General features: G+C 45.9%; 1 protein-coding gene across 3 annotated transcripts in view; it reads right to left on the reverse strand.

Moving 5' to 3' along the window:
• Positions 1-26,373, reverse strand: part of LOC119373404 (E3 ubiquitin-protein ligase HECTD1) — a 338,907-nt gene that overhangs the window by 171,619 nt on the left and 140,915 nt on the right. For 2 of the 3 annotated variants that reach the window (XM_037643436.2, XM_049411287.1), the window contains exon 1: positions 6,707-7,424. The exons of the other annotated variant lie outside the window; for it this stretch is intronic. In XM_037643436.2, coding sequence (XP_037499364.1) covers positions 6,707-6,846 — 140 coding nt within the window. In that variant the 5' untranslated portion in view covers positions 6,847-7,424. Of the gene's footprint in view, positions 1-6,706; positions 7,425-26,373 lie in introns of those variants that run through there. 3 annotated transcript variants of the gene reach the window in all.

Consider the following 26,373-nt stretch of genomic DNA (forward strand, 5'->3'; position numbering starts at 1 on the left):
GGCTATAGTCGAAAAAGAAACATTAGAATACGTCGCTTGTTCGAATTGCATGACAATCACATCGGATTGGCTCGAGGGTACAACGTTGTCTGATACGCCGACTAAGCGTGAAACAACGTAAGCGTGAGCATGCTGGTATTTCACTTCAGCATCTAGCGCACAACACCAGACGAGGACAGCGATATGTATGTACTTGTCGTTTTTCATTCTGTTCCCGTCTTGTGTTGCGCGCTATTGATTCTGGCACTCGTTTTCTTTGTTTCACGCAACCGTAGTGAAAACCAACCGACAATGAAAGGGACGGTATTTGTACTGCTTTTTAATTGTATTGTAGTAATTACGACACCAGTGTGAAGAAAGTAAAGTGGACGAAAAGACAACTTGCCGCCGGCAGGGACCGAACCCGCAACCTTCGGATAACGCACCCGATGCTGTACCAATTGAGCTACGGCGGCGATCGTCCCTCCGTCCACTTTATCGGGTATTTCTGAGCACGAAGTACCCGATAAAAATTCTGAAATTTTAAAATTGTAATAAGCAGCCGTCAGCCGACAACTTGAAATTCAACGATTGTCAAGCGTTAACCGAAAGCCAAAAGAAATTTCAATCCCTTGAAAACGACAGTTCCAGACCCAATGATCCCTTGAGGGTGGCCTGTTCTTGCGCAATCGAGTTGCCGCCCATTTGCTCACACCACACTCCGAAAGGGACGGGGGGACTCGAAGGTTAATTCACGTCCGTAGCAAGCGTGCTACAAGACGTATCGGTCCATCCGCGCCTCCAACGTGGTGGTGAAGATTGATGGCGCGCCTGCCGGCATTCAGAAAACTGCTCTCCTCTCACAATAAGGGCGGCGGAGCGTTAAAAAGTCGTAGTAGGGCACGAGACGGCGACCGTGGCGCCGGGAGCCGCCTGCAACAACATGTTCTGCGCGTCGTCCGCATCCAGCCGTGCACGCTTCACAAACAGGAAATGTCGACAATGGCGTGAGTGCGAGGAGCTTGGACGAACGATAGAAACAAAAATGGACGAACGACAGAAACACGAAGTTTAAAAAATTTAGAACAACGCCTCTATCGATTCGATTTTATTACCGTGCCGCCTGTTACGCGCAGACAGATACGCGCACTTGTCGGGTGCACCAGTAAGCATACAAAACAGCCCGGTGCGCTAGTTGGTTACAGCACCTATCTTGAGGTTTATAGCGCCGAGATACGACGAAAGACGACAGTAAACGCTCTGTCGTGCCCAGTCTTTCTGTCGCCCTGCGTCGTTTCTTTACGCTAAACCTCAAGATTCGCAGTTAACGTGTACACGGAGGCAAAAAATCGCGTCCAATGACAGCAGAGCAGCGCAACGGCGCTGTACGCAAGTGCAGTGCCCAAGCTATTAAACACACACACACACACAAATAGAGCGCATAAAAACTGCGAACCCACTGACTTCCTGCATCGATTGTGAACGGAGAAAAAAATGCACGCTCGATCGCGTCCGCCACCACGGTCGCTCGAAGTTTTGAATTTTGCATACGACTACTCGGCTGGGTTCCTGTTGGTTTGTTTGTAAGTTTATGGTCACGCTCACGATTCAAGGTCTCCCGGCGTAATGCGCAGTGCGTGACTTTTCGTCCAGTAGTTTTTCTCGAACGGCCGCGAGTGTCCTCATTTCTCGCGTCCAGCGACAGTATAGTAATGTGTACCAACGCTCGAAGAAAGGACTTTTTCGAAGTTGAGTGTTTTTTTGTTTTTGTTTTTCGAGGACTGAATGACTGTACACAATGCGAGGCGACACAACGCAGTCCTTACAGAAAAAGAAAATAAAAAAGGACACATTACAAAAACTTTTTTTTTTTTACTCTATGCCATGTTCAGTAGAATGTCCGTTGAAATATAGGTACCCTTACAACAATCGTTATATCCATATTATATACTGCCGTGTTTCCGTTCCCTTCGGTTGAATGTGGTTTCACATGTTCAATGTGCTTCAGGTGTGCAACAGCTCACGCGTTCGACATCGAACAATGGTTCATTAGCGACTGAATTCCACGACGATTACGAATGGCCTGCCTTCGGAGACGCAACAGCGAATGCGCCACAGCGTCATAGCGGGCTTATCCAAACTTGTTGTAACGCAACTGCTGCACGTCGTAACATGTTCAAATTACAATTCCCTATTGTCTACGACAGTAGGCGCGATCACATACATTCTTTACTCAACGTCACTTTTTTTTTTGTTCTCTACCTGCGTGACGTCGCAACGGCATCGTATTGACGTCGTTATCGTTGTGGTCTCGAGTACGCATAATCAGCGAGAAATGCGTCTCCCTTTCATTACCTTTTCCCCGGAATAAACCCTGATCGCTTTCGTGAAAAGTAAGCTGCACCTGTCGTCTACATTTACGCGGTAGAATAAGCGTCAATGAAACGAACACTCAGTAATAGATTGCATCACATAGACCGACGGGAGGTCAGGGCGCTTGTAACCTTCGACACCACGAAAGAAACTTGATACACCACACTGTATCGGTGAACCTGGATTCAAATAATACAATGTTGCCGTTGCAACCTCGGAGAGACGTCAGCTGCCCTACAGCGCAGGTTTAGCAGCCCGAGTAAAATGCAGTAGCTAGCTGAAGAACGTCTCTATCGGAAACAATGCGAATTCAGTTAGACGTTATCGTCGGTGTAATACCGTGGACATCAACAAATCCTCTTACAAAATGAGGTGTGAGTGTGCGTGTGCCCAGGATGAAACTGTCTTGAAAACAAAGATTGTAAACTAGGTCCTAGGACGCAAACCACAGACACCAAAACAGGACGCATTCTTGGCCAACTGCATGTCGACGAATCGATCGTCCCATATGCAGACGGCGCGTAAGCTGCAATGATAATAATACGAAAGGAGGAATGGGTTCGATTTCCATCGCCTCGATTGTTCGCTTTCGCATTATATATATATATATATATATATATATATATATATATATATATATATATATATATATATATATATATATCTTAGGGCAGAAAGTGGGGCACGCGAAAGCTTAGCACGGAATTGCGCGAAATGCGGGCGCGCGCGGAGTGGGCATGTCCTCGCTTCTCTGGGATCATTTACGTCACGAAGAAGGGGCGAGGGGGGCGGCTTGATGTTGCTGCTCACTCACTGGGCTTATTTCGTTTCCAGGTCAGCGAGAAGCCGCAATTCGAAGCGCTCGCGCAATTTTTCCTCGTTAAATTTAACCCCTTCGTCGGTAGGCAACGTCACGACATTTTTCGGGGGGACTTGCACGATGTGCTGACGCCGGTTACGTCAAAATTTAAAAAAAAAAGTTTATATACACGGAGAAATACCGGTGGCAAGAAAACAACGAAATTGGCGGCAAAATTTCTCACCCGATTTCTTTTTTTCTGCAAATGAAAGGCCTAGAAGATGTACTGGTAAGCGCGAGTGCACCCTGAAAAAATTAATTACGACATGTTTTTAAAAGCTATTCTCGGTTCCTACTGTACCCTGACGTCACGACACGGTGCGGAATTCTCTTCACGTGCTCGCGCACGATATCGTGACGTCTCCCCGGCCGCTCCGTTTCGCGGCTCCATCGGTGACGCACAAGCGGTACATGACGTCATCGTAACTAGCCACACTGGCACGTGAAGTCACCAGAATTGACACTGTGGCCTGACGTCACGATAGTGGCGATGCCAGCAGGCGCATCATGCGAAAATAAGACTTTATTGTCAAAATAAAATATGAGCATTTTTACTGAGCTTCACACTTGCTCAGAGCCGTCGTAGGGCAGAGTGAATTCAGCTTCAAAGGTTGGTGCAGTACCCCTTTAAATTCTTATAACAGCTCCAACGCCAGTCGACTCTAACCACAGGTGCACAGTCTACGAGTAAATAAGCTAACTGACTAATGGGGTCTTACGCGTCATAACCAAAATATGATAACTAAATACGGGAACTCAGGATTAATTTCGACCACCTGGGAGTTCTGAAACGTGCACCTAAATCTAAGCACACGGGTGTTTATTTTTCATTTCGCCCCCACTGAAGTGCGGCGGCCGTGGGCGGGAGTCGAACCCGCGCCCTCGAGCTTAGCGCGACGCAGTACAAAAGCTAGGCCGCAGACGTTTCTTCGATTATTAGATGTTGTATTTCGTCTCCATTACAGTGTTCATGATCAGTTCATGCATCACTGGAGATTCTTCAGAAAATTTAGCTCGAGGAGCGTTATTTTTTTTTATGCTGATAAAAACTGACCGAGACAGTGCTTATGAAACACTGCTTTACTTCTTTTCAAAAATGATTCACGTTGCAAATTAAGGGGAACTAAGATTAAACACTACTTATGACTCAGCCTGATAAAGTATCCTTTGCAAACATTGTTTTGCGCTAATTTCATCACGACAGGTTAACTGTTAGACTAGAGGGGAACGTAAAGCTCAAAAGTTCAAAGTTTGTCCAAATTTTCTCTTAAAAATTCCAGCGCCGCTACGGCAACGCGCTACGTCAAATGTCTCATTGCATCCCCCCCCCCCCCCCCTCTTCTGCTTTAGGTCTCGCGTGACTCAGTAAGGTGCTCTTGAACAATGTGAAGTTCAGCGTTTGAATAAGAGCAGACGGCATCAAACGACGACGACGTCAATGCAGCATCGACACCGGCGTTTCTTTGTTCTCGACTTGCTATCCACTCCTAACGTGTGGTTTTAAGTTACAATTATTACTGTTCAACTTAATGTTATGCCTGGTGTTCATAATAATAATAATAATAATAATATATGGCGTTTCGACGACATGGTTATGAGGGGTTTATTAGTGGAGGGCTCCGGATATCTCGACCACCTGGTGTTCTTTAACGAGCGCTGACGTCGCACAGTACACGGGCCTCTAGCATGTCGCCTCGAGATCGAAATGCGTTGAGCTGAGCAGCGAATACCGAAAACATCGCGCTTGGATGGGCAGCGATGTCAGAAACGTGTGTCTGTAGGAAAGGTAATCTATCTCTGACGCAAAGTCCATGACGTCACGAAAATGAGTCAGCGCTATTGGATGGGGCACTTATGTAAATTCTCTGCGGGAGGGACGCGACGGCTGTGGGCGGACCTGACATTTTGTTCCCTTAGGTTGCAAGCTAATCAGCATGAGGCGGCAGCCAATATTCCACAGAGTACTAAAAAAATGCAACATCGCCTTCACTGAAAATCTTGCATCCAACGACAGATGAGTACCGTATCTTTGTTATGTCGCTGTAGCTCGTCCAAATGAATTAGCGTTCACAGAATGGCTTAGAACTAGATCTGCAGCTACAGATTGTTTCTGTGACTCAGACGGTAGCGTATCGTATCGAACTTAATCGTATCGCATCCAGTCGAAACAAGAGAACTACGTCAACAGATACTGAATGAACCTTCGTCTCCCACGTGGGATGATTTCGCATTTGCCCAAACGGAGGAGAGAAGAAGGGCACACAAAGGAAGGCGAAATTCTACGGGCAGTTCGTCTTTTTTTGTTTTCGTAAAAGATTCGCGATTTTTATTTCTTTTTTGTCAGCAGCTTTTACGCTGACGCGGTTGACAACGTTTGCCTTTTGCTCAGCTGTAAGGCTTTAGGAGCATTTTTGTTTCCTGTCGAGTGCTTAGTCACACCGATATATTAAAGGTTCGTAACACAGCAGCAGACGAAAACTGCGATAAAGATCGCCTGACGTGGAGCCTATTTTGTTTTATCTTTGGTTTCGCGCTGCAGTGTAAAGATAGTTAAATAGGCAGTTTTACAAATAGGGTTCGTAGCGATAGCGTCGTCAACGCGCGTAACCAAGAGGTTAGCGTATGACGCATGCGCAGTGGCAACAAACGCTAAGGCAAAGCTCTGCGAACTCAAAAACTGCGTAATAAACTAAACGGAAAGGAGGGGGGGGGGGGCAAGAATAGCGTGCAAGCCATCTTGCAATTCACCAGTGAAATGAAGAACAGCTAGTCCGTGCACTGAGCGTAATATTTTTCGTCTCTCGTTTCGATACCGCGCCATGGGAGGGAGCCAGCGCAAGAGATGAGGGTTCATAAATAGCAATTACGAAAATCTATTCGAATATGGCTTCTTCCAAGGCGGGAGACATACAATTCAAGTCCGAGCACGGCTAGGCAACTTGAATGACGTAGTACAAACAACACTTCCACGAGAACTTGACAAAATGATTGCTGCGGTTCCTGCAAAAAACACCGAGTCTATAAACTATCACTCTCAAAACTTGGGCGAAAAGAACAAAACAAACACGCCAACTGGCTTTGTTTCCGTGACTGCAACAACCCCCCACTTCCAATTCCCAAACATACAAACGGGGAAATGCAATTTAACAGGGAAGGAAAATACAAAAGCCAGTCACATTGTGGTCGTCGCGCTAGCAATCAAATAGCCACTTGAGGCTCCGACAAGAAAAAACAAGATCGCTCTCGCGTTATCTCAACCTCGTGGCCGAAAAAAATTGCGCTATTCGGCGCAACTGCTTTGACAAAGAAGGGTGATATCATCGGGGGTGAAAATAAAACGAGGAACAAGCTATGCCCTGGAGCGAGCACGAGAAAAAAAAAAAAAAAAAGGAAATCTCTGCCAGAAGCGCAGGGGAAAAAAAAAACAAAAAAAATGCAGAGACGCGCCGTGCATGCGAATACCATGAGATCGTTCTAGGATTTAGGGCTACGCACCTTTCGAAGCAGCGGTCCACGTTGTCAGACATGAGCAGTAGCATGCAGAGTTGTTCCAGGGCTATGAGCTGCATGTCCCGCTCGTCTCCTTGACCCATGTTGAGCCATTCGAGCAGTGTTTCGGGGTCTGCGTCCGCCATTTTTGACCGAACTCGTTAACCGTTCTTGCCTCGGAGCACTAGGGAAGTGTGAAGCACAAAAAGGAAAAAGGCCACGCGACGGGTTGTTGTCTAGAACGGCGGCACAGGCTGTGCTGAACCCCCGCCGGGGCAAAGCCGAGGTCACAGCGTGCAGCCGCGCAATCACATATCCGATGAGCCACGTCTCGTACTGCTTTACTAGACGAGACGGCACCGTCTCAAAGGGTGCACACTGGAAAGACCAGCAAACACGAGAGGTGGGTGTAACACGGCAGTCGTCCGGTTCCCGAGGCACAGTGACGCTGATTTCGCTGCTAGGGCTCGCTGCGGAGTAGGCACCATTCACACCATCGTCGAGTAAAGGCGGCAGCAGGTGTTTTTCTTATCCACGGGAAGGAAGGATCGCTGGTCCCGGGCTCTATTTTCCAATTTGAAGTCACTGACAGAACCGGATCCTTCCTCCCGGCGCCGACCGATGAGGGAACAATCGGGTTGAGAGAAGAAAAAAAAATAATCTTAATTAATAAAGAGGTCCACCGCACCGAAGGATGGGACGACACGACCGAGTGCTAGGCCTAAAAGCGGCGCACTGACGCAGCGTAGTGCGTAGTGCAAGCGGACCCGCCGCGCGCCAGTGGGCGCCACTGTCGCGCAGAGCTTTTCAACTGCATCAGTTGTGAAACTGCGTTCCCAAACCCAAACGTGCCCATAACCTGCTTTACGAAAATTTACAAGTTGTCGCGCCATCTAGTAGTCAAATTATAAAACAATTTATTGCAACAACAACGTTTCTGCAAGTTTGTTTTAACTAATTTCTGAATTACAGAGGACGCAACAAAAAGCATGCTTCGCAATTTTGTGAAAGAAGAGTTTAATGTTGATGCATGGGGTCTGTTGGGAGTTTCGCAAATCACAAGATTGAATGTCTGTGATTGTCACGTGCTTTCCGGTTTTTCCGCGTTGCCGAGAGAAAAAAACAGCTGATTGCGGATGGCGAACTTTCTGGATCGCTGCCCTTGCTCCGTTGTCGCTGGGCGAGCGAGCGGTCGTATAACGTTGTTTTGTTTGGCAACGTCGAAGTTGGTTGCGCTACTGGGCTTTGGCTAATTCTCCAGCGCTGCTTCGAATGGTAGAGTGTTGTCGCAAGCGCGCTCAAAGCGACAGAATTTGTTTTAGGGCCCTCGCAACAGAACCGTCGCAACAGTTGGCCAAGTGGCCACTACTGGTACACAAATTTGCTAACATCTGTTCGAAACAGTAATGTCATGTCCCTCTTCGTGCTGCCATTGGTGTGCGTGCCAGTTCTATATTGAAATCAAGAGCTGTTTTGTTACGTGCCAAACCACAAGTCACGTTGTGTCTGAATATGCTACATTTGTGCGCAAGTACTGGCACTAACTTGCGCTGATAGAAACAGCGCAAGGGACCATAACAGCGCTGTTGGAAGTATCGATGAACAGCTAGACGTAAGTACAAAAAGTGCAAGAATCAGGTTGTCGCAATGTCGTGAGCACGCTTGTCCCAGGCATTCTTTGACATGGTTATACTGACCAGCAAGGCCTTCCGGCGATCAGTGATTAACTAATTTTATTTCAGCTTTTATTGCATAGCAGTAATAACTTCGGTACCGCAATCATTGGCTCGACTTTATTCTCAAGGGACATAAAACGTGCATTCCGCTGCATAGGTGCTGCCCTCTGCCAGGCGCCTGCGAAGGCTCATTTGGCGCGCACAATTGACATGCATAGCCAGAGAGTACGATTACTGCTACCTCGTTTCTGCCTGAACATCAATGCAAGGTTGTGCCTCTTGGTCCGTATCAATCAATAAAGCACTTGGCAACGCTACATGCATGCACCTGTACCCTACCTGTACGGTTGCTGCCCGCCGCATGGATGGATGGATGGATGCTATGATGCTCGAAAAGAAAAAAAACTTTACTCTTTTTTTTTTTTTAGCGTTGGCCTAGTGTCTTTACTTCAATTAAAACTATTTTACTCCAGAAGAAAAAAAAAACCTTAAGTTTTCAGCTCCGTTCTGTGCCCTTTACGGCAGAATGTCCTTATTTTTTTCCCAATATTTATTTTTGTCCTTTCTCTCTAGTTTTCTGCCACCAATACTCTAACCGTCTCTTACTTATTTCAATCGCGGGTGTGTTCAGCTTTCCATTGTCTCTAAAACCCAAGGCGTCATGTAGGCTCGTGCCCGAACGTACACCTGGGTGGATGTCTCCACATTCAATCAGAACATGCTCCGCCGTTGTTGTTGTTGTTGACCTCTCATCATGGCACATACCCAATGGAGGGGATCGGCCGAGTAGATGGTGAATTTGTCCTATATTTTCTGTATGTTTTGACTCCTTATTACGCTATTTGTTTTGAATTAAAATGCCAATTATGAGTAATGAAAAATTTTAATGCTCATGGAATTTAGCAAGATATTCTTTTAGTCGCAATGATGCATTCCTGAACAGCAAAGAAAACATCCCTGTGGCTGTACCCCAGGGTAGTGGCCCCAAAAGAAAGAAGAATGGATTCCGATAATTCCAGGCCCAGTTTTCGAAGAGGTGGTACAAGTATTCGTTTCCTGAATGTGTTGAACCGGCGACATGATAGGAAAAAATGACTAATCGTTTCTTCCTCATTACAGAATGGGCACAGAGAGGAGTTTACAAAACCTGATCGATGGAAGTAAAAATTCAGGGAAGTAACGCGGCAACGAATTTTGTTAGGGCAACTTCCATCAACCTTGAATTAGCTAAATCGCTGTGCCAAGGGAATAGAAGGTGCTTGTACTCTGGAGACGCTGTCAGTGCCGAGTCTAATAAGCTTTTTCTAATTGTAAGTGTCCGAAAACGCGCCGTCGTGATGTGAGCTGTTGGCGGGAAAACGGGAATTATCGGTGCAGTCACCGCCGTTTCCTGATCTTCCCCGCAGCACGTGCATTGTTCTTCTTCTTTACTGAATCTCGCTTTATAACTACCCGTTCTAAGGCAACCCGATCTCGCTTCAAACAGTAAAGCGCTTCCCATTGAATTGTCGTAAAATGCCTCCCTCCTAATTTCATTTTTGGCCTTTCGGTAGTTACTCAAAGCCGGTTTTTTCTCCATAGCTGCCATCCAGTAAATCCTCTCCGCCTCTCTGACTTTTCGCTTAACGCTCTTTGTTGACATACTGCTTACACTACCAGCCGTATATTTACTAGTGAGCCTCCTAGTTCTTTTTCTCCACTGTGTGTCCACGCTCTTCGCATTTTCCAGTAGTAGAGCGCCCCTGCTACAGCGAAGCGCCCATACGTTTTTTTTTTGTTTGTTTGTTTGTCTGTTTGCTAAGAATTTTAATAGGAAGGGATCTGGGGTTTGAGATGCAGCTCTTCGATGAGCAGCACAGCAGGGCCGTGGCGCGCTTGGTGTTGCTTTTATCCAGGCTTAGACGTGCGCAAAGGGAGGGGAGGGGCGCCAAGTCTGTTTTTAACACGAAAGTGTTTTATGCCGGGGTCCACCACGGCTCCACTGACGCATTTCCGTCACGGATATGACGTTGTGAAATATAAAGACTAACATATGGCAAAAAAAAACTATAAGAAAAAGTTCCGTCACCGGGAGTCGAACTTACGACCCTATCGCCAGCAGCGCGAAACGACTCCGCCACAGACGTCTTTTTTTTTTTTTTTTGTTCTCTGCTATGCTAACGGCGAGCTATTTGCACACCATTCGCCGGTGGCGGTACTCAGAGATCGGCGGTACAGCGTGTTTTCGTTATTACTAGCGAGATGGCGCCGAGGGCTCGAAGAGAGTAGAATTACTGTATATGCTACCTTTAGGTGGCAGAGTTGCGCATCTGTTTTCCAAACGCCGCTAGCAACCATGCATTGCGGAGAAGCTGACGCTCGGGCCAATTTTTGTATTTCTCGACGCCGCCGCTGCAGCTCACTCAATTACACTAGTCATCGACAGCCAATGTTTATCGCCGGCCTTCGACACGCCAGACATGTTTATCGGCAACGCGGTAGGCATGTCGGTAGGCATGTCGCCTGCAAAAATGGAGTGCGACTTCGCCGCACAGCTGTGGTTGCTAGCCGGACCTATGCGCTACTCTGCTACCTAAAGGTAGCATATACAATGATTCTAGAAGAGAGCGCTTTAAAAGTCGTCCCCCACGCGGATTAGCGCGCGCTCCTCGACAGGGCGTGATCGCTCGTGCGGGCGCTTATCTCGTGATCTCGGTGGTTTGTACGTCTTGCGCTCTGCCTGCAAGTTTCCGTTGAGAGCACAAAGGTCATCACCTCGCTCACTGCAGCGGCCGCTTTTGCGAAAGGAGCGCGCTGCTCACACAGAAATTAGGGTGCCTAGATGCGCGTTTTGTTGCGCGTTACACTAACAGAAATAAGTTACAACTGTGACAGTTCGCGCTCATCCTGTGTATGTTCGTTCCGCGCGTCCTTTCTGCTTGAGCAGCGCATTGCAAGTTTCGAGCGACTTGCCGTTCTTCGCGTAACATTATAATTTGATGCTGTAGCATTCATTCCTTCGCGCTTGGGGCGAACGAATGCACAACAAGCGCTCAACTACGTCTGTGAAGACACGTTTCACTTTCGTGTTATACCGATTCCTATACAGAGGGATCAGCCATGTTTTTATTGCGATAGCAATTATATGGACAGTCTCGGCTGCATTTTGCCGTCGCCGTCGCCGTCGCCGCCGTCATGCACCGTATATCTATAAGTATGTATATATATATATATATATATATATATATATATATATATAAAAGCCCCAAAGAAAAATAATCCGGAAAAAATGCTTCCGAAGCGCGGAATCGAACCAGGGACCTCTTGCTCCGCAGCGAGTGGCGCGAGCCACTACGCCACGAAACGCAGATCGCCCACGTAGCTAACGGCGAGCGTTATATACACACCCTTTAGCGCTGGACGGACTCAGAGACGGCGGGCGCTTAAAAGCGTTTCTTCATTACCAGCGAGATGGCGTGAGGAGCGCGTCATACTTCGTAAAAGTACCGCCATCTGCTCTCCCCTCCGCAGCCTCCTCTCCTGCGCGCTCTCGCGCGCGACGGCAGCGCCCCCTCGAACGCGCCACGTGGACGCGTGAAGCTTTCGGGCCGGTTGCCGCGCTGGCGCTGCCACTTCAGCCACAGCTTTTCTAGTCCAGCCGTGGTCGCGTGCCATGTCTCGCATACGGCTGTGTGTAATGACTCTATTATTTCTGCGTTCATTTTCTCAGTTGGTGTAGGTGTGCGCACCATCTAATTCCCTTACAGCGCGCCAGGAGAGCTGCTGCAAGCAATGTACAGTTTGTAGCAAATTGCATGTCGTTTACGGTTCTTTTCGGAGCGCAGCGTTTCCCCGTGTGTTCATTGCATCGGCAAGAAATATTTACATGGCAGCTGTGATGTCAAGCCACGCCGTTTGGGAAGGAATAGTTCCCGTGCATATAGACTATCTCTATCATATATAACTGCAGCAATGCCTGCAATTCCCATGAACGTGCTCGATCAAAGTTTCATGACATTTCACATATGTTACTTCTCCTCGGCCTGCCCACCGCGGTGATGTAGCGGTTTCGGCGCCCGCCTGCTGACCCGAACGTCACGTGTTCGGTCCCGGCCGCGGCGGTCGCAATTCGATAGAGGTGAAATGCTAGAGGCCCGCGTACTGTGCGATGTCAGTGCACGTTAAACAACACCAGATGGTCAAAATTTTATTTCCGGAGCCCTACACTACGGTGTGCCTCATAATCATGTCGTGGTTTTGTGAAGTGGAAGATTTATGCTTCAATCAATTCAGTTGTTAGTCTGCACTCGTCCTGTGTACTACTTCTTGTGTTCCGTCAACCGCGCAGTTTTTTACCATTCTATGTCATACCAACTAGCCCCCCCAACGCACTTTACTCAAGTTAGGGGGAAATCTTATCACAGCAGCAAAACACCACAAGCGTCGGAGAACGTTCTAAACATGAATGAACGTTTATTAAAATAAGCGCATGGCTGCGCTTTAATTGAAATTTTAAATTTATTGCTTTGATCTACTGCGCGTCAAACGGGCATCTGCTGCAACTACTGAAGACAATTTAAAAAAAAAACCCACATTTTAAATTTCTTAAACTTTGTCCACTTATTCTCCTCTACATAAGCTTTCACAATCATTAAAAACATGTTGCATAATGTCGTTGCACTAATAGTTACGGCCCCTCCAATGAGACCCTTAAGCAAGGATGGGCAATTCCGACTTCTTGCCCAGCAAGTGTATAAAATGCAGGCAGGATTGAATTTATTTTTATTAAAAGGCCAACAGTACCGAAAAAGGTGTCGCCGGCACTGAAGACGTTAAGTTTGAAATTATTTGGTCACTGCAGCGGCCACGAGCGCGGAGCTACCGAGCAGGCGCCGCGCACCCGAGATGCTCGTTGTAAAAGACGGCGCAGCGAGAGCTCGTTCTCGCGTCTTCAGACCGATTGAGTTCGAAACAGCAACACCTCTCGGGTGACTTGAACGCACGTGCACTGGAGCTTCACTATTCTATCCGCCCTCTGTTCGCATCTCAGCTAGGCGCTGATAACACGGCGGAGATGGAAGCAAGATGAAAACTCTATAAGGGAGCTATGAGCGCTCGCTTCACGCACGCTGCTTCCTGAGAAACTGCGCTGCGCCAGTTGCGATCAGTGAAAAGCATGAACGTGGTGCTCTAGTGGCAAAGAAAAAATATGGAATGTCAAAGGAAAGAAAAGCAAAACTATCGGTAACCGGATGCGCTTGCCTATATTAGATGTCGGCAGCAGACGGCCTGAACTGGCCGCGCGTTCGGTGCGCTGTTCACACTTCATTCGGCGCGGATAGTTCTTGTGCTTTGCTCTTACTCTACTCCTCCTGTGCGTCTCATGACCAGGGTTGCCAATGGTGGCTACTTCCGTGGCGACCTAAAATTATGAATGGCGACATGGCGAATTTTTGGCGATTTTCAGCTTAGGTCTCCACTGAGTTATGCATCCTAAGCTCAGTGCCTTCCCAACGAATGAGCGGCACTATTCTCTGTATTTTTCTGGGTTTTGAGGTGCACATTACGCGCCGTTCTGTATGTCCGTCCTGAAACTCGTGTGTATCTCCTCAATTCATCTAGATCCTTCTAACTCAATTCATCTAGATTCATCTAGATACTTCAAAGCTTCGCTAAAGTTTCGCTTCTGAAGGGGCTAGATGATGGATTGGTCGTGTGTTCCGGCCATTTGTTCCGCCAAAGCTCCAACTATTCTGAATAGCTTGGTGACCTATTCACCGCTGCAGGATCCCCTAATCGAGCACGTATAGCGAAGATTGGCGGATACGCGGGTGTTCGTGCAATAAAAAATTATTTATTCAGGCATCTTCTACTGTTCTCGGTGAGCGTGTGCAATGAAAACAATTGCTATATAACATTTTACAATGTCTATCTGTTCAATTACAACGCACTGGATTGACGCGGGTAGATATAAGTGATTATATATGAAAGGGACAGTGGCGTCCGGTATCATATTAGTTCACACTGAAAGGTATAAGACTCACTAATGAACGATACCTGTAAGAATTCTGTCTTACTACTTTCAATAAACCTGTTAATCGTTTTTTTTTTTTTCATATGAGGGGATGTAAAGCTGTCTACAAACAACGCCTTCGCGGCTTTCGCCGAAGGTTTACCACACTTTTACCTTTGAAACGAGCGGACAGGGATGGAAGGATATCATGAGCGTTTTATCATTTCATACTTGCGCCTCCGCGCACATCTTGCGGCTAGTCGGAGAACCAGGTGCACCAAGCACTCCCATGGTGAAGGGACGATGCGCCTGGCATTTAGAAATGTCAAGATACTTTAAGGGCTTTGAATGGCACTGTATTCTACGGGGCTATACATCAGTGAAAATTCCTATTACTAGGATATGCCGCACACATCTAGAATGGCGACTTTTTTGGCGAAATTTCTAAAAAAATGGCGACTTTTGGCGACTTTCTGCTCGTTGTTTGGCGACATTTACTCGAAAGTCAGTGGCAACCCTGCTCATGACGAGAAAGTATAGCTCTGAATGAGTCTATTGTGGAGACCACCTTTTGAAGCACAAGAAGGTTAAAGGAGTACTGACACGAATTTTAAAAAAAATTCGGATTGTTGCTCTAAATAAAATACTGGTGTCGAGAAACCTAAAACGACTATTGTGGTGCCTGGGAATGCATCCTATATATTTTAATTAGCGCCATCTTAAAAAGACACTTTCGGTGTCGATATCGAGGTGGTGGCTTCTCAGTGTCGTTTCATAGCAGTGTGACGTGACGGAGATACAGAAACTCGCGACGTACTAGCGGGAAATCCGTCATCTGCTCGTGGTGGAATAGACAACGATGAGTGAATTGTCGTCCAGTGACCCTGACAGTGATTTCTACGATTTAGGCTGCATGCAGGACGCAGAACTCGCGAACTCGGAGGAACTGTCTTGACTCGTCGGGATAATGTCCTTGCAGTGTGGCTGGCTTGCAGATGCTCAGCGACGAAAACTTCAAAGTCAAATTGAAATATTTTATACGTGTTCTCCGACTCCAATGTGTGGACAGCGTGGACACTGCATACCAACGAAGCAAAAAATGTCCCTTTTGCGATGTCTCAAAATTGTGTCAGTACTCCTTTAATTATTGCAAAGAAGCCAAAATTTCGCAGAGTTACCGACCTAGACATAAATGCTTTGAAGGAACGTTTAACGCCCGAAAGATCAGTGACTGTCAACGAGACGGACTACTTGTGCTACGCGTGCTATTGCTACCACTGCAATGAAAGACCTTTACGGAACGCACAGTTTAACGATGACATTCTTATGCCCCCTGAACAAGAAATCGACGCAGTTAACCAGATCACTGCGACTACCGGTGCACGTGCGTTCAAGTCACCCGAGAGGTGTTGCTGTTTCGAACTCAATCGGTCTGAGGACGCGAAAACAAGCTCTCACTGCGCCGTCTCTTACAACGAGCATCTCGGGTGCGCGCGCGCCTACTCGGTAGCTCCGCGCTCGTGGCCGCTGCAGTGACCAAATAATTTCAAAATTAACGTCTTCAGTGCCGGCGACACCTTTTTATATACGTGCTGGCCTTTTAATAAAAATAAATTCAATCCTGCCTGCATTTTATACACTTGCTGGGCAAGAAGTCGGAATTAGGGTGCTTAAGGGTCTCATTGGAGGGGCCGTAACTATTAGTGCAACGACATTATGCAACATGTTTTTAATGATTGTGAAAGCTTATGTAGAGGAGAATAAGTGGACAAAGTTTAAGAAATTTAAAATATGGGGTTTTTTTTAAATTGTCTTCAGAAGTTTCCATTGTTCGGTGTTTTCTTGAACTTAGACCGATCATATCTCTTTACTGAAAAGCTTTATAAATACAAGATTTGGCAGTTTGGTAGATAAGCATGCGAAGAACGTAATGCGGAATTGTTGTAGCTCTGCTACGAGGCGATTTTGAGATAATGACCTTCAAAGTAGAGAAAATTTTGCCAATTGGGCCATTTTTGAGGTTTTTTATAAAACCATCTACACTGCACACAAAACTAAAAATACCTGAGCAGAAGCAAAAACATGCATATATTTAGGTAAATAAATTTCAGCTACCTAACTTTAATATATTTTGTGCAATTCATAACGAAAGTTGGCCAAAACAGCAGAGCGGATGAGCGCTCCACTCCACCTCTTCGTTGTTATTAATTTCTTGTGCTTCGAAAAAAATTTTGGCGGCAAAACAAATTGCGGATCTCTTCTTTCCACTCATCAGGCAATAATATATAAAATTTTGAAATAAATTTAAGAGGTCGACCAGCCATCGTTTGTTCGATCTTACGTGGAATCACCCAGCATTATAGTTTCTTGCTATCGCATTCAAATTCGCCCTTGCGGCGAAACTGTGACTTTTTACCTTTACTCACTCGGACTGTTTCTTCTCTTCACAGTTTAAAGTGCGAGAATCCTATGCCTTTGTGTTCAGGCATCTAGCCAAAGTGGCATGGATGCGAATCCCAGTGAGAACAGCTCTGTCACAGCAAGACGCAAGTCGATCGACGTCCCACTAAATGTTCATGGCGACGGTTCTCTCAAACGCAGACGCGGCCATTCGCCCAAATCGCAGTTCGGCAGTTGCCTTTCTGGTCCCTTGATTACAATTAATGGGGCGCTGCAACACTTTTCCTAGAAATTATCGAGTGACCTCATTGTCGATGTGATCCACAGCGCGCTAGCTACTATGCAGTCAGCACGCTAGAGAGCGCGACGCCGGCACCTGGCGGCCGCGGTAACGACGCAACACAACACTGCTCAAGATCAGCCAATGACCGTGTCCTTCCCTCCGTTGACGTAGACGGGCTCGTCGATGACGTAATTTGCCGAGAGAAGAGCGGGCGATTTCTAGCTGGTCCTTGAAACGTAATTGCAAATGCCCTGCTGCGTGCGGTGCTATGATATTTGATTTACACGTTCACGAGAACCTCGACTACCAATCGTCAGACCTTTCTGAGCATGTTCAAAAAGTGTTGTAGGGCCCTTGGGAGTATGCACTGAAACTGAGCCGCAATGTGGCGCTGCGGTGCCCCGAGCTGGGCGCCATTTTTGCGGTTCTCGTGCAGCAGCCGACCCACGCTTGCTACTGTGTTTGCTGTGTGTACGCGCTAGGTGTTGAGTGGTGTTTCCTTGACTTCCGTGTACTCGCGTGTTTCATTAACGATAGTACAGCGTTGGAATTGTCCCCTACCACTGCGTGTTGCACGGATCTAGTCATTTGCCTGGCTGTGCAAGCGATCGCCGTGTTGCTACAGTGAAAAGATGCTGCTCAGCGACTACGCCAAGTCGCTGTCTGATCCCGAGCGCAGGAGATACCACATCAAAGTCGCAAAATGCGGTAGCGACGACCCCTTCGCGCTTTCCGATGACCAGTTCACGAACGATGTTGGCTGCTATCCCAGCGTAGACCGTGCGGATATCAACGATTATCTTGTTCACGGGACAAGTTTCGTGACGCGGGAGCAGCTTAAGAGCTACAAATCCTTGGAGGCTCACAATTATGTCACAAGCGGCCTCGTGGAGCCACCAAGGGTGAAAACTCTTTGTGATGGCAACATCGTCGTTGTTTCAAAGGTAGGCTGTTGCTCGCGCTTCTTTTAGCGTGCGTTGTGGACTTGTAGCCGAGATTGAAGCTCGGCGCCCAGTCGGGATTGGCCTCGTCCATCGAATAAGCTGGTCTTCCTGAAATGGAACGCACGCTGCAGTGCTGTACGTAAATTATAACGCCGAGGAGATGCATTTTATGCTGCTGCCGCGCTCACCTGTGATGAAATGCGCCCCGCAAACGCGGTAGTGCGTCGCCGATTCGTCCAGGTCTTCGCGACGAATTCTGCTCAGCCATAGAGCTCTCCGCTTTGACGACAGCTCCGTTATCTTCGCACACTGTCCTGATATAACTTTCGGCACGACATTGAACCCTACCCGTTGAAAGTTCTCGTCGTTGAGGCTGTTTCTTGTGCGGTTGGAGCAACCGTAAACAGCGCAGTTCACCATAGCCGATTGACGCAGCTCGACGCGCAACAACGTCCTGCGGCTTGGGCACTTTTACAAGTCCACGCAACACGCAGTGGTAGGGGACAGTTCCAACGCCGTACTATCGTTAATGAAACACGCGAGTACACGGAAGTCAAGGAAACACCACACAACACCTAGCGCGTACACGCAGCAAACACAGTAGCAAGCGTGGGTCGGCTGCTGCACGAGAACCGCAAAAATGGCGCCCAGCTCGGGGCACCGCAGCGCCACATTGCGGCTCAGTTTCAGTGCATACTCCCTCGATGAAAAGCTGAACTTGCCGCTTTGGTGCCACACTGGGCTTGGGTGAATTTTTTCATCTCCAAATGTTCAACGATGCCTGCCCCTCTGCTTCTGCCAATCCGGCCAAAAATCATGTTTCGTAAGTTGTTCCAATTTGCCCATAAGAAGTTTTTCTTTTTTTAAAGCTGACCTTTACAAGCGTATTGACATTTGGCCTTATTTGAAAAACATTATTAGCAGGCCCGTAGCCAGGAATTTTTTTCGGGGAAGGGGGGGGGGGGGCATTTGCTGAAATCCTTGTCTTTTTGAGAAAAACGCCTATTTTCATTCATTCATTCACAAAACTTTATTAAGAGTCCTGAAGCCCGGCCTTTCAGACCGAGGCGGGCCGCGTCCACGTCGGCACCGTTAGGCCGAGCCTTAGGGCGCCATCGTGAACCCTCTGGACAGCCCGTAGTTGATCCTGATACAAACAGCTGGAGATCATCTTCTGCCAGTGAAGCCATTTTTCTTCGGGGTTGGCGAGAGTCGCGGGACAGCCCGCCAGCATGTGTCTGATTTCAATGATGCCATCGCGTGCGTCACATTCTTTTGTAATTTCACTTTCAGGGTGAATTTTTTTTACAAAATACGGAGTGGGGTACGTCCCAGTTTGCAGTAAACGTAGCGTGACTGCCTGAGCCCTGTTCAACTTTACGTGTGGCAGTGGGAATTGCCTACGCCCCAAGAAGTAGTATTTAGTGATCTCGTTGTGGGTTAGTAAATTATCTTTATGATCCCCGGAATGATTTATTTTTGATAAAACACCATGTGTCATCAAAATTTCGGGGGGGGGGGGGGGGGCTGCCCCCCCCCCCCCCTGGCTACGGGCTTGATTATTAGCATCACTTAAGTATAAATATCAGGACAAGCCAGAGAACTCACAAGGACACTCCCATGTCCACATCGACCTTTTTATGAAATTTCAGAGAAAATGAGCAGCAGCGTGTTTTTAAAAAAATTAAGAATAACAATTCATCTGATCACAGAATAAACCACAAAACAATATGCAGTTAAATGCTTTATTATCTTAAGTTTCAACCTGGGTATACATATAGTACTCTCAGTCTCTCGCATAATACGGCTTTCAAAAATACACAGTTGCCACAAAAAAATATCACACATTCGTGCACACAGAACACGCCGTGTAGGGTGGGAGTGTAATATTGTGCAACTGTAATACTTGCACGTGCCCATTAGCAAAGAATTCAAAACGAAGAAATGCATACAAGTATATTTACAATATGTTGTATACGTATAGTATATATGTATGTATATATATATATATATATATATATATATATATATATGCACCGTATATTGTGGTGTTCATAAAATTTCGAACGTGACAACAGTCTTTATTCTTTCTGTGTATAACTCACAACAGGAACATCACAGACATAAAGACAAGAACAGAATGCCTAGACAAAAGTCTACTCAATGCCTTGCGCAAAACTCTACTCAATACATGTTTTACTCAATGAATATGGATGCTACACAAACAATATGAATGGAAACGATTAAAACACTGTAAAATTCAGGTAATTATTTAGCAAGTAGAAAATCGCTTACGATCAGGCACCGAATGACTTTTGTTTAGCTGCAACTATGCCATGTCAACAAGCTTACTCAGCATTATCATGCTTTCGAGCGAGACAAGCACAGATTTGGAGTCACATCATAGCATGTGACTTCAGTTTTTAGCACGTTCTTCTGTGCTCTGAGCAAAGACTCAAGTGTTGAAGTTGTGAATGCTAAGCGACACTTCAGGCCATCGGTGTAGCTGGAATCTTGTTTTGGGAAGGGTGTGTCCAACCCCTCTATACGCATGTGCCTGTGTGTGTTAGCATATACTATACACATACAAACTGAAAAACTTGGAGGTAAACCCCCTCCCCCCCTCCCCTCCCCTATGGCTACGCCTATTCTGCAGGCAGCGGCAGTTGCATGTCAAGTCATCCGAAAGCAACAAGCCAACAAAGGTGCTGTTTGCGAGGTAACACCAAAAAAGGGGCAGTAGCAACACACCCACAGTGAAAATGCTTTAAGCAGCATTTCAAAGACGTAGACTCAGTTCACCTACTGTACCACGTACAGTAACAACAACAGGAAGTGCAGTAAGCACCTCTGTACAGTGTCGTGGATAAGCTCCAAGCTTGACTAACTAGTACAGGCAAAGCTCAACCATTCTGTGAAATGTATGAATTCATCTGTGCTTTCTCTTAGATTCAGTCTAGTATTAAAGTACCAGACTCTGAAGGGTGCCCTCTTAAGGATCATGTGAAAGTAAGAAGTAAGCGATGAATGTGCAAAGAAACGAATCTACCTCATAGTCATATATGACGTAGTTTCCTCTTTTCATCCCCCCATGGTTGCAAGTTATTCTCTTCACTAGATGCGTCCATATCTCCTGCAGGTTCTTGCGGATACCCATGAATGCGCTAGATTTCCATGTTACGTAAGCACATTTTTTTTTCCTCTTTAATTTTCCACGTGCCGAAGAACCATTTGAACCCACAATGCACAGAGTTTAATGCACCAAGTTTCATGCAAGAGATGCACATGCTATTCCAGTCAAGTCTGAGAGCAAACGGAATAGAGCCAAATGCGAGTTTGACCCGCTGAAAACACGGTACGAAGGTGGGACAGAGGAGGGTGTTGCCACTGAACTGACAGTACAGATACTCAACGTAGCATATGTACCACTGGACAAAGAGAGCGACAAAGAAACAAGCACACAGCGCTGTCTATGTGTGTTGCATTTGTTGCCTGTTAATTGTGCTACGCCAAGGACATTTAATATGACACTCCAACAAGCCCAGCATGCAACCATAATAGTAGAGCGACATCTTGCTCCCTCTTCTCTTGACCCATTGCTCCCAGTTTTCCTGATCAAACTCGCATTAGCTGTGGATAACAAGCTCAGTTGAACGCCATTCTGAAGTTGCGCATTTACTCTCCCGTAGAGCTTGGAGTGAGCTGCAGGTACAATTATCCCAGCAACATTTAAAAAAAGGGTTCGTGCTCAGTGCTTCATTTACCGTAATTTCATGAGGATACACTTAGTCCAACCACGGTCTTCTCATGTCTTGAAGTTGCGAGGGTATCTTCACCCGCTGCATGGTCCTTAACTGTTCAGCTTTCTTTTTTCTCTTTTTTTTTTGTAAATTAAGCTATAAGTTTATGCTTTATATCTTTGTACCTGTAGAATGAAACGATTGTACACTTTTCAAGGATGGAGGTCAAGTTGGGGTGTCATGGAGTGGAAGAATTTAGCAATCCAAAAACCTATGCCGGATTTAGGTGATGGAGCACAGGAGTTAGGATAAGCTGACAAGCTTGACAATGAAATCGCATATTTTCAGACGACGAAATAGCAACGTAACATTGACAGAGCCAGGCAGTGGCCCAACGTCCAGCTCTGCTGCTAAAACATAAGACAAAGCGAAATAACCAGGCACAGAAGCTTAAAAAGCTTGGACCATGCAAAACTTCTTTTAAGGGTTCTTTGCACATGAAATACAATATCTGCCACCGCAGTCAGCATAGATGATACAGTGCAGTGATGCAGCATTTAATCCCGGTAGAATGCCTTTGCGCAAATGAGATGTTTTCTGTCATACTTTTTTTTTTTTGCACGACATGACAAAGACAGATTTTCTACAAGCAGCAGCAAATGAAAGAGAGAGAAACAGATATAGAAAATTAAGTAACTTAAAATTTTGTTTTTGCTGGGACGTGACACAGAAGCTTGTGAGCCATGTGAAATCGCAAACAGTAGAGCTACTGTATATGCTACCTTTAGGTAGCAGAGTTGCGACTTTGATAGAACTCGCCGCTCACGCCCCCATTCGCCAAGCACGCTCATGTGCGCAATAAGCATCCTATTGAGGGAAAGCCAACTTCACGGCTGCACGTGTGCTGGCGACCGCAGCGCCACCACCGCTGCCCAAGCAGTCCTGCGATCCGGCAAAGTAATGAATGTTTTTCGTTGGTGCTGTGCTGGTGTTTTGTATGGTCTATTTTCGCTGCACGTCATTTCTGTTGTGCCTCAAAGGCACAACAGAAATCTCATAGTAATATTTTTGCAACTAGAGTAGGCGATAACAAATGCATTATATATGGCTTCTCGCCCACTTGTAACAGCTGGCTAGCCGCTGACGAAAATCAGATGGGACCAAAAGATAAAAATGTGTGCTAGTGAATGTTTGAATATTCACCTCACTAGTCTACGAAAACAGCAGAACTGAATGCAAGCACTGTGTAACATAAAAATTGTGTTACCTATAATGTTTATTTTATGCCACATCTACCTGGATCTGCTTAAAATTTTCGTTAGCTTGTGTTGTTTGTAAAACACAGTGATATATTTTAGTACTTGTTTTATCACCACTCATTATTTTCTCGTGCCACCTACTTTATCTGCTTCAAAAACTATGTGAAACGAGCAATTTGCTTATCTTAATTTATCCAGAATCGTGTCTGTCGGAGTTTTCCTATTTGCTATTTAAAACAATTAAAACAAAATATTGTTTCCGACAGTGACTTCCATCGAACAAGTTGTAGCACCAGGTTCATCTAAGTTCATCGTTCTTTCGAGTTTTCCTTTCTTTTTCTTCGAAGCGAAGGTCCTTTGGGCCAGTGACATGTTATAAACGAGCGAAAAGCACAAGAAGCCGCTAAGCCGCGCCGGCTCCTACATTTGACAGGAGTGGCTTTCCTGCTTAACATGGACGCCTCGGCAGGCAAGATGGCGGACCTATGCGCAACAACTCTGCTCCTGTAGGGAGCATATACTCTAGCAAACAGTACTTAAGTGCACGACCTGCTGCCAAAAATTGTAACTACTTCAACTCACAGTTAAAAAAAAGCATGTTTCTTTGTACATTTTTGTCAGAAACATTGCTAGTGTACAGGTCGGTCCACTGTTAAAGGGAACAATTGCGTTCAGGGCATGTCAGGATATCGCTCTCTTGCAACAGTACAGTGGCTTAGATTTACATAAGACTACTGGTGGTTGACAGTTCCGACTCCCTTTGACAGACCAGTACCTTGAACAAACAACGTTTCCACATCCACTTGGAATGAGGGGGCCAGCAAAATGAAGGGGGCTCATTCGAGTGTTCCCTTTAACAGTGGACCGACCTGTACATACTTTTATCGTTATCATTTTTGTTTTGCTTTTAGAAAGCCCTGCATATCTCATCATACTCAACGCAATCTTCCAATTACGTTGCTATAACTTGAATTTTGTCATTTCAGTTTCATCCACCAAAACCCGAACAAACTCAAAACTCCACGAAAAACAGTGATAATCAACGCTTAAACACTCTGCGTGCCAAGTCTTGGATTCTCTCTCTACTTGTAGTGCTGTACCCAAAGGTGCAAGAGAAGGAAAAGCTTGCACGAAAGATGCAAGGCGGGAGGCATCAAAAAGCTGCGTGCAGCAAAACAGTGCATGCGCTGACCGAGGCAACGCGTGCGGCAGTGTCAACAGTTTATTCTACCTACGGGTTGGCTTATTATAAAAAGCGCGGCTGCAAGTGGCCTCATGATCTAAATAGCGACATGATGCAAGTGCACGCGAGGACAGCATTTAAACTGCAAACAATAGGAGAAAATTAAGGGTGATTCCTTTCGCATTAGTAAATTGCCCTTTCACACTTAAAAAAAATGCTACTCTTCCCACGAGAAGATGCTTGGTAAGCTGGAAAAGACAACATAGGTGGTGACAACGCCTTCCGACACCGTCTCACCATGACGTCGCAGATTTCAATGGCAGCTACTAAAGCCTACATACCAATTTCTTCATAAGCAAAAATTAATTGCACATTGTGTTCTGAAGGAACCAGAGACTTAACAGAAGAAGTTTCGTGGGCATTTCTGCATTTCGAACCTACTGAAATGCAGCCAAGGGGCTTCGAAACAAAGCTGCATTGCCATGCTTAACAGTGAAACGCCTTAGTCACATGTCACCGCGACGAGTCGAATACCGAGAAACTTTTTAGATTACAGCCAAAGTGCACCTTGCAACGATTGATATCAAAAGCTAAAATACGGCACACTGCTTGGTCTAAATTAGTGTCCAAAACTAATGTCAAATAGTAGTGCTCGTTTTGACCTCATTGTAATGATGCTTCGTCTTAAATGCAATTTAAGGCACTCATTATGCACCTTACAACAGGAGCTGAGATTCAAAGTGATCAAGCTGCTCTTCCTACAACCATGAGAAGTCGTTATAAAACGAGGCAAATTAATATTAGAAACACGATAATCATGCCCATACGGAAAGTACACGTGTTATCAGAGAAAATACGAGCCCACTACTGATAAATGCAATTGCCAGGTTCCACAATCAAGCGTATCAGAAGCTGGATCACGTGGAAGGCTGGTAGAGTATTCCCTAGTAAATGCGCCTCGAAATGGTTCGACCAAACCATTGCAACCTAAAACTCATTCAAGATTCCAGGCTAAAGGGCATCCCAGAAAAGCAAATTCATGCATTTCAAATGTCCTAAAGCTATTTGTGATAAGCAGCTAACGCTTTGCTTCAAAGCGCTCGCAAAGGAATGTAAAAAAAATGTTAGTCCACAGTACTGAAAAACAGTCTTGAAATGCTTCGCAAATGTGCTATTTTGAAGGCTTGAACTCCCAAATGATGTGAGCAACCGATTTTCTGCATGCTGCATTCGACGCAGAAACTTCGGTGCCATGTACGATAGCAAATGCAAGCAGTGACACATTACGATGCCAGGATGCGTTAGTAACACTAACTGAAGGCATTGCCGAAAGGAACCCTGTAAAAGATTAGTCAAACTTGTACAGCAACCTACGATCAAAGGTACCACAGGATTACGCTGAGCTTATTCAAAGAACAACATTTGTACAAATTTCAACAAAACTGGGTGTCATTTTCTGCCAACTTATAAACCAATTTAAACATACAAATGCCAACATTATATGGTACCTAGGTATTCAAGAGTGCATGAATGGAAGAATGCTCCGTCAACGTTTCAACAAGATTCACGTTCATTAGGACAACCGGTTGCCCTGATGAAGGTGAGCCTCCAATAGTCGAAACAAAACAACAAGTTGCCCGGATGGGCAGCTTGACGGGCAACTTGACAGTGAGCTGCTTTCTTCAATGAAGGGCAACAACTGTTGCTACTCTTTGCTGGCAAACTGTTGAACAGGACAACAGTACTGTTGTCCTGTGCAACTTAGGCAAGTACGTACTTGCCTAAGTTACCCTTAAATGTTCTCCGTCACCTGTTTCCCTTCAACAGTTATACTTTTAACTGCTAAACTGTTGTCAAGGCAAATTCGAAACAAATGTTGCCCAGGCCAGTTCTAGAGGCCCAATGAAGAAAGATGTCCCCACCAAAGAGATCTGGATATTTCTGTTTGACCACCGTTGCTCTCATAAAATGTCCATAGAAACCTTTGACTTATTGAGTGCAGTACATGTTTGCAAAAAATACACAATACGGTTTCGTGACTGCCAACATTGTCACACAGCAAGACTAGATGCATTTGGAAAAACAAAACACCAGTGGTACCCTTATAACTGGCTTCTCCGTAAAGTGCACAGTGTCGCAAAAGAAAATATCTGCATTCTTAAATTAACTAGAAATGGTGCTCATGCTCAAGATAAG

Source organism: Rhipicephalus sanguineus, chromosome 11, assembly GCF_013339695.2.
Source record: "Rhipicephalus sanguineus isolate Rsan-2018 chromosome 11, BIME_Rsan_1.4, whole genome shotgun sequence".
NCBI classification, from domain to species: Eukaryota; Metazoa; Arthropoda; class Arachnida; order Ixodida; family Ixodidae; genus Rhipicephalus; species Rhipicephalus sanguineus.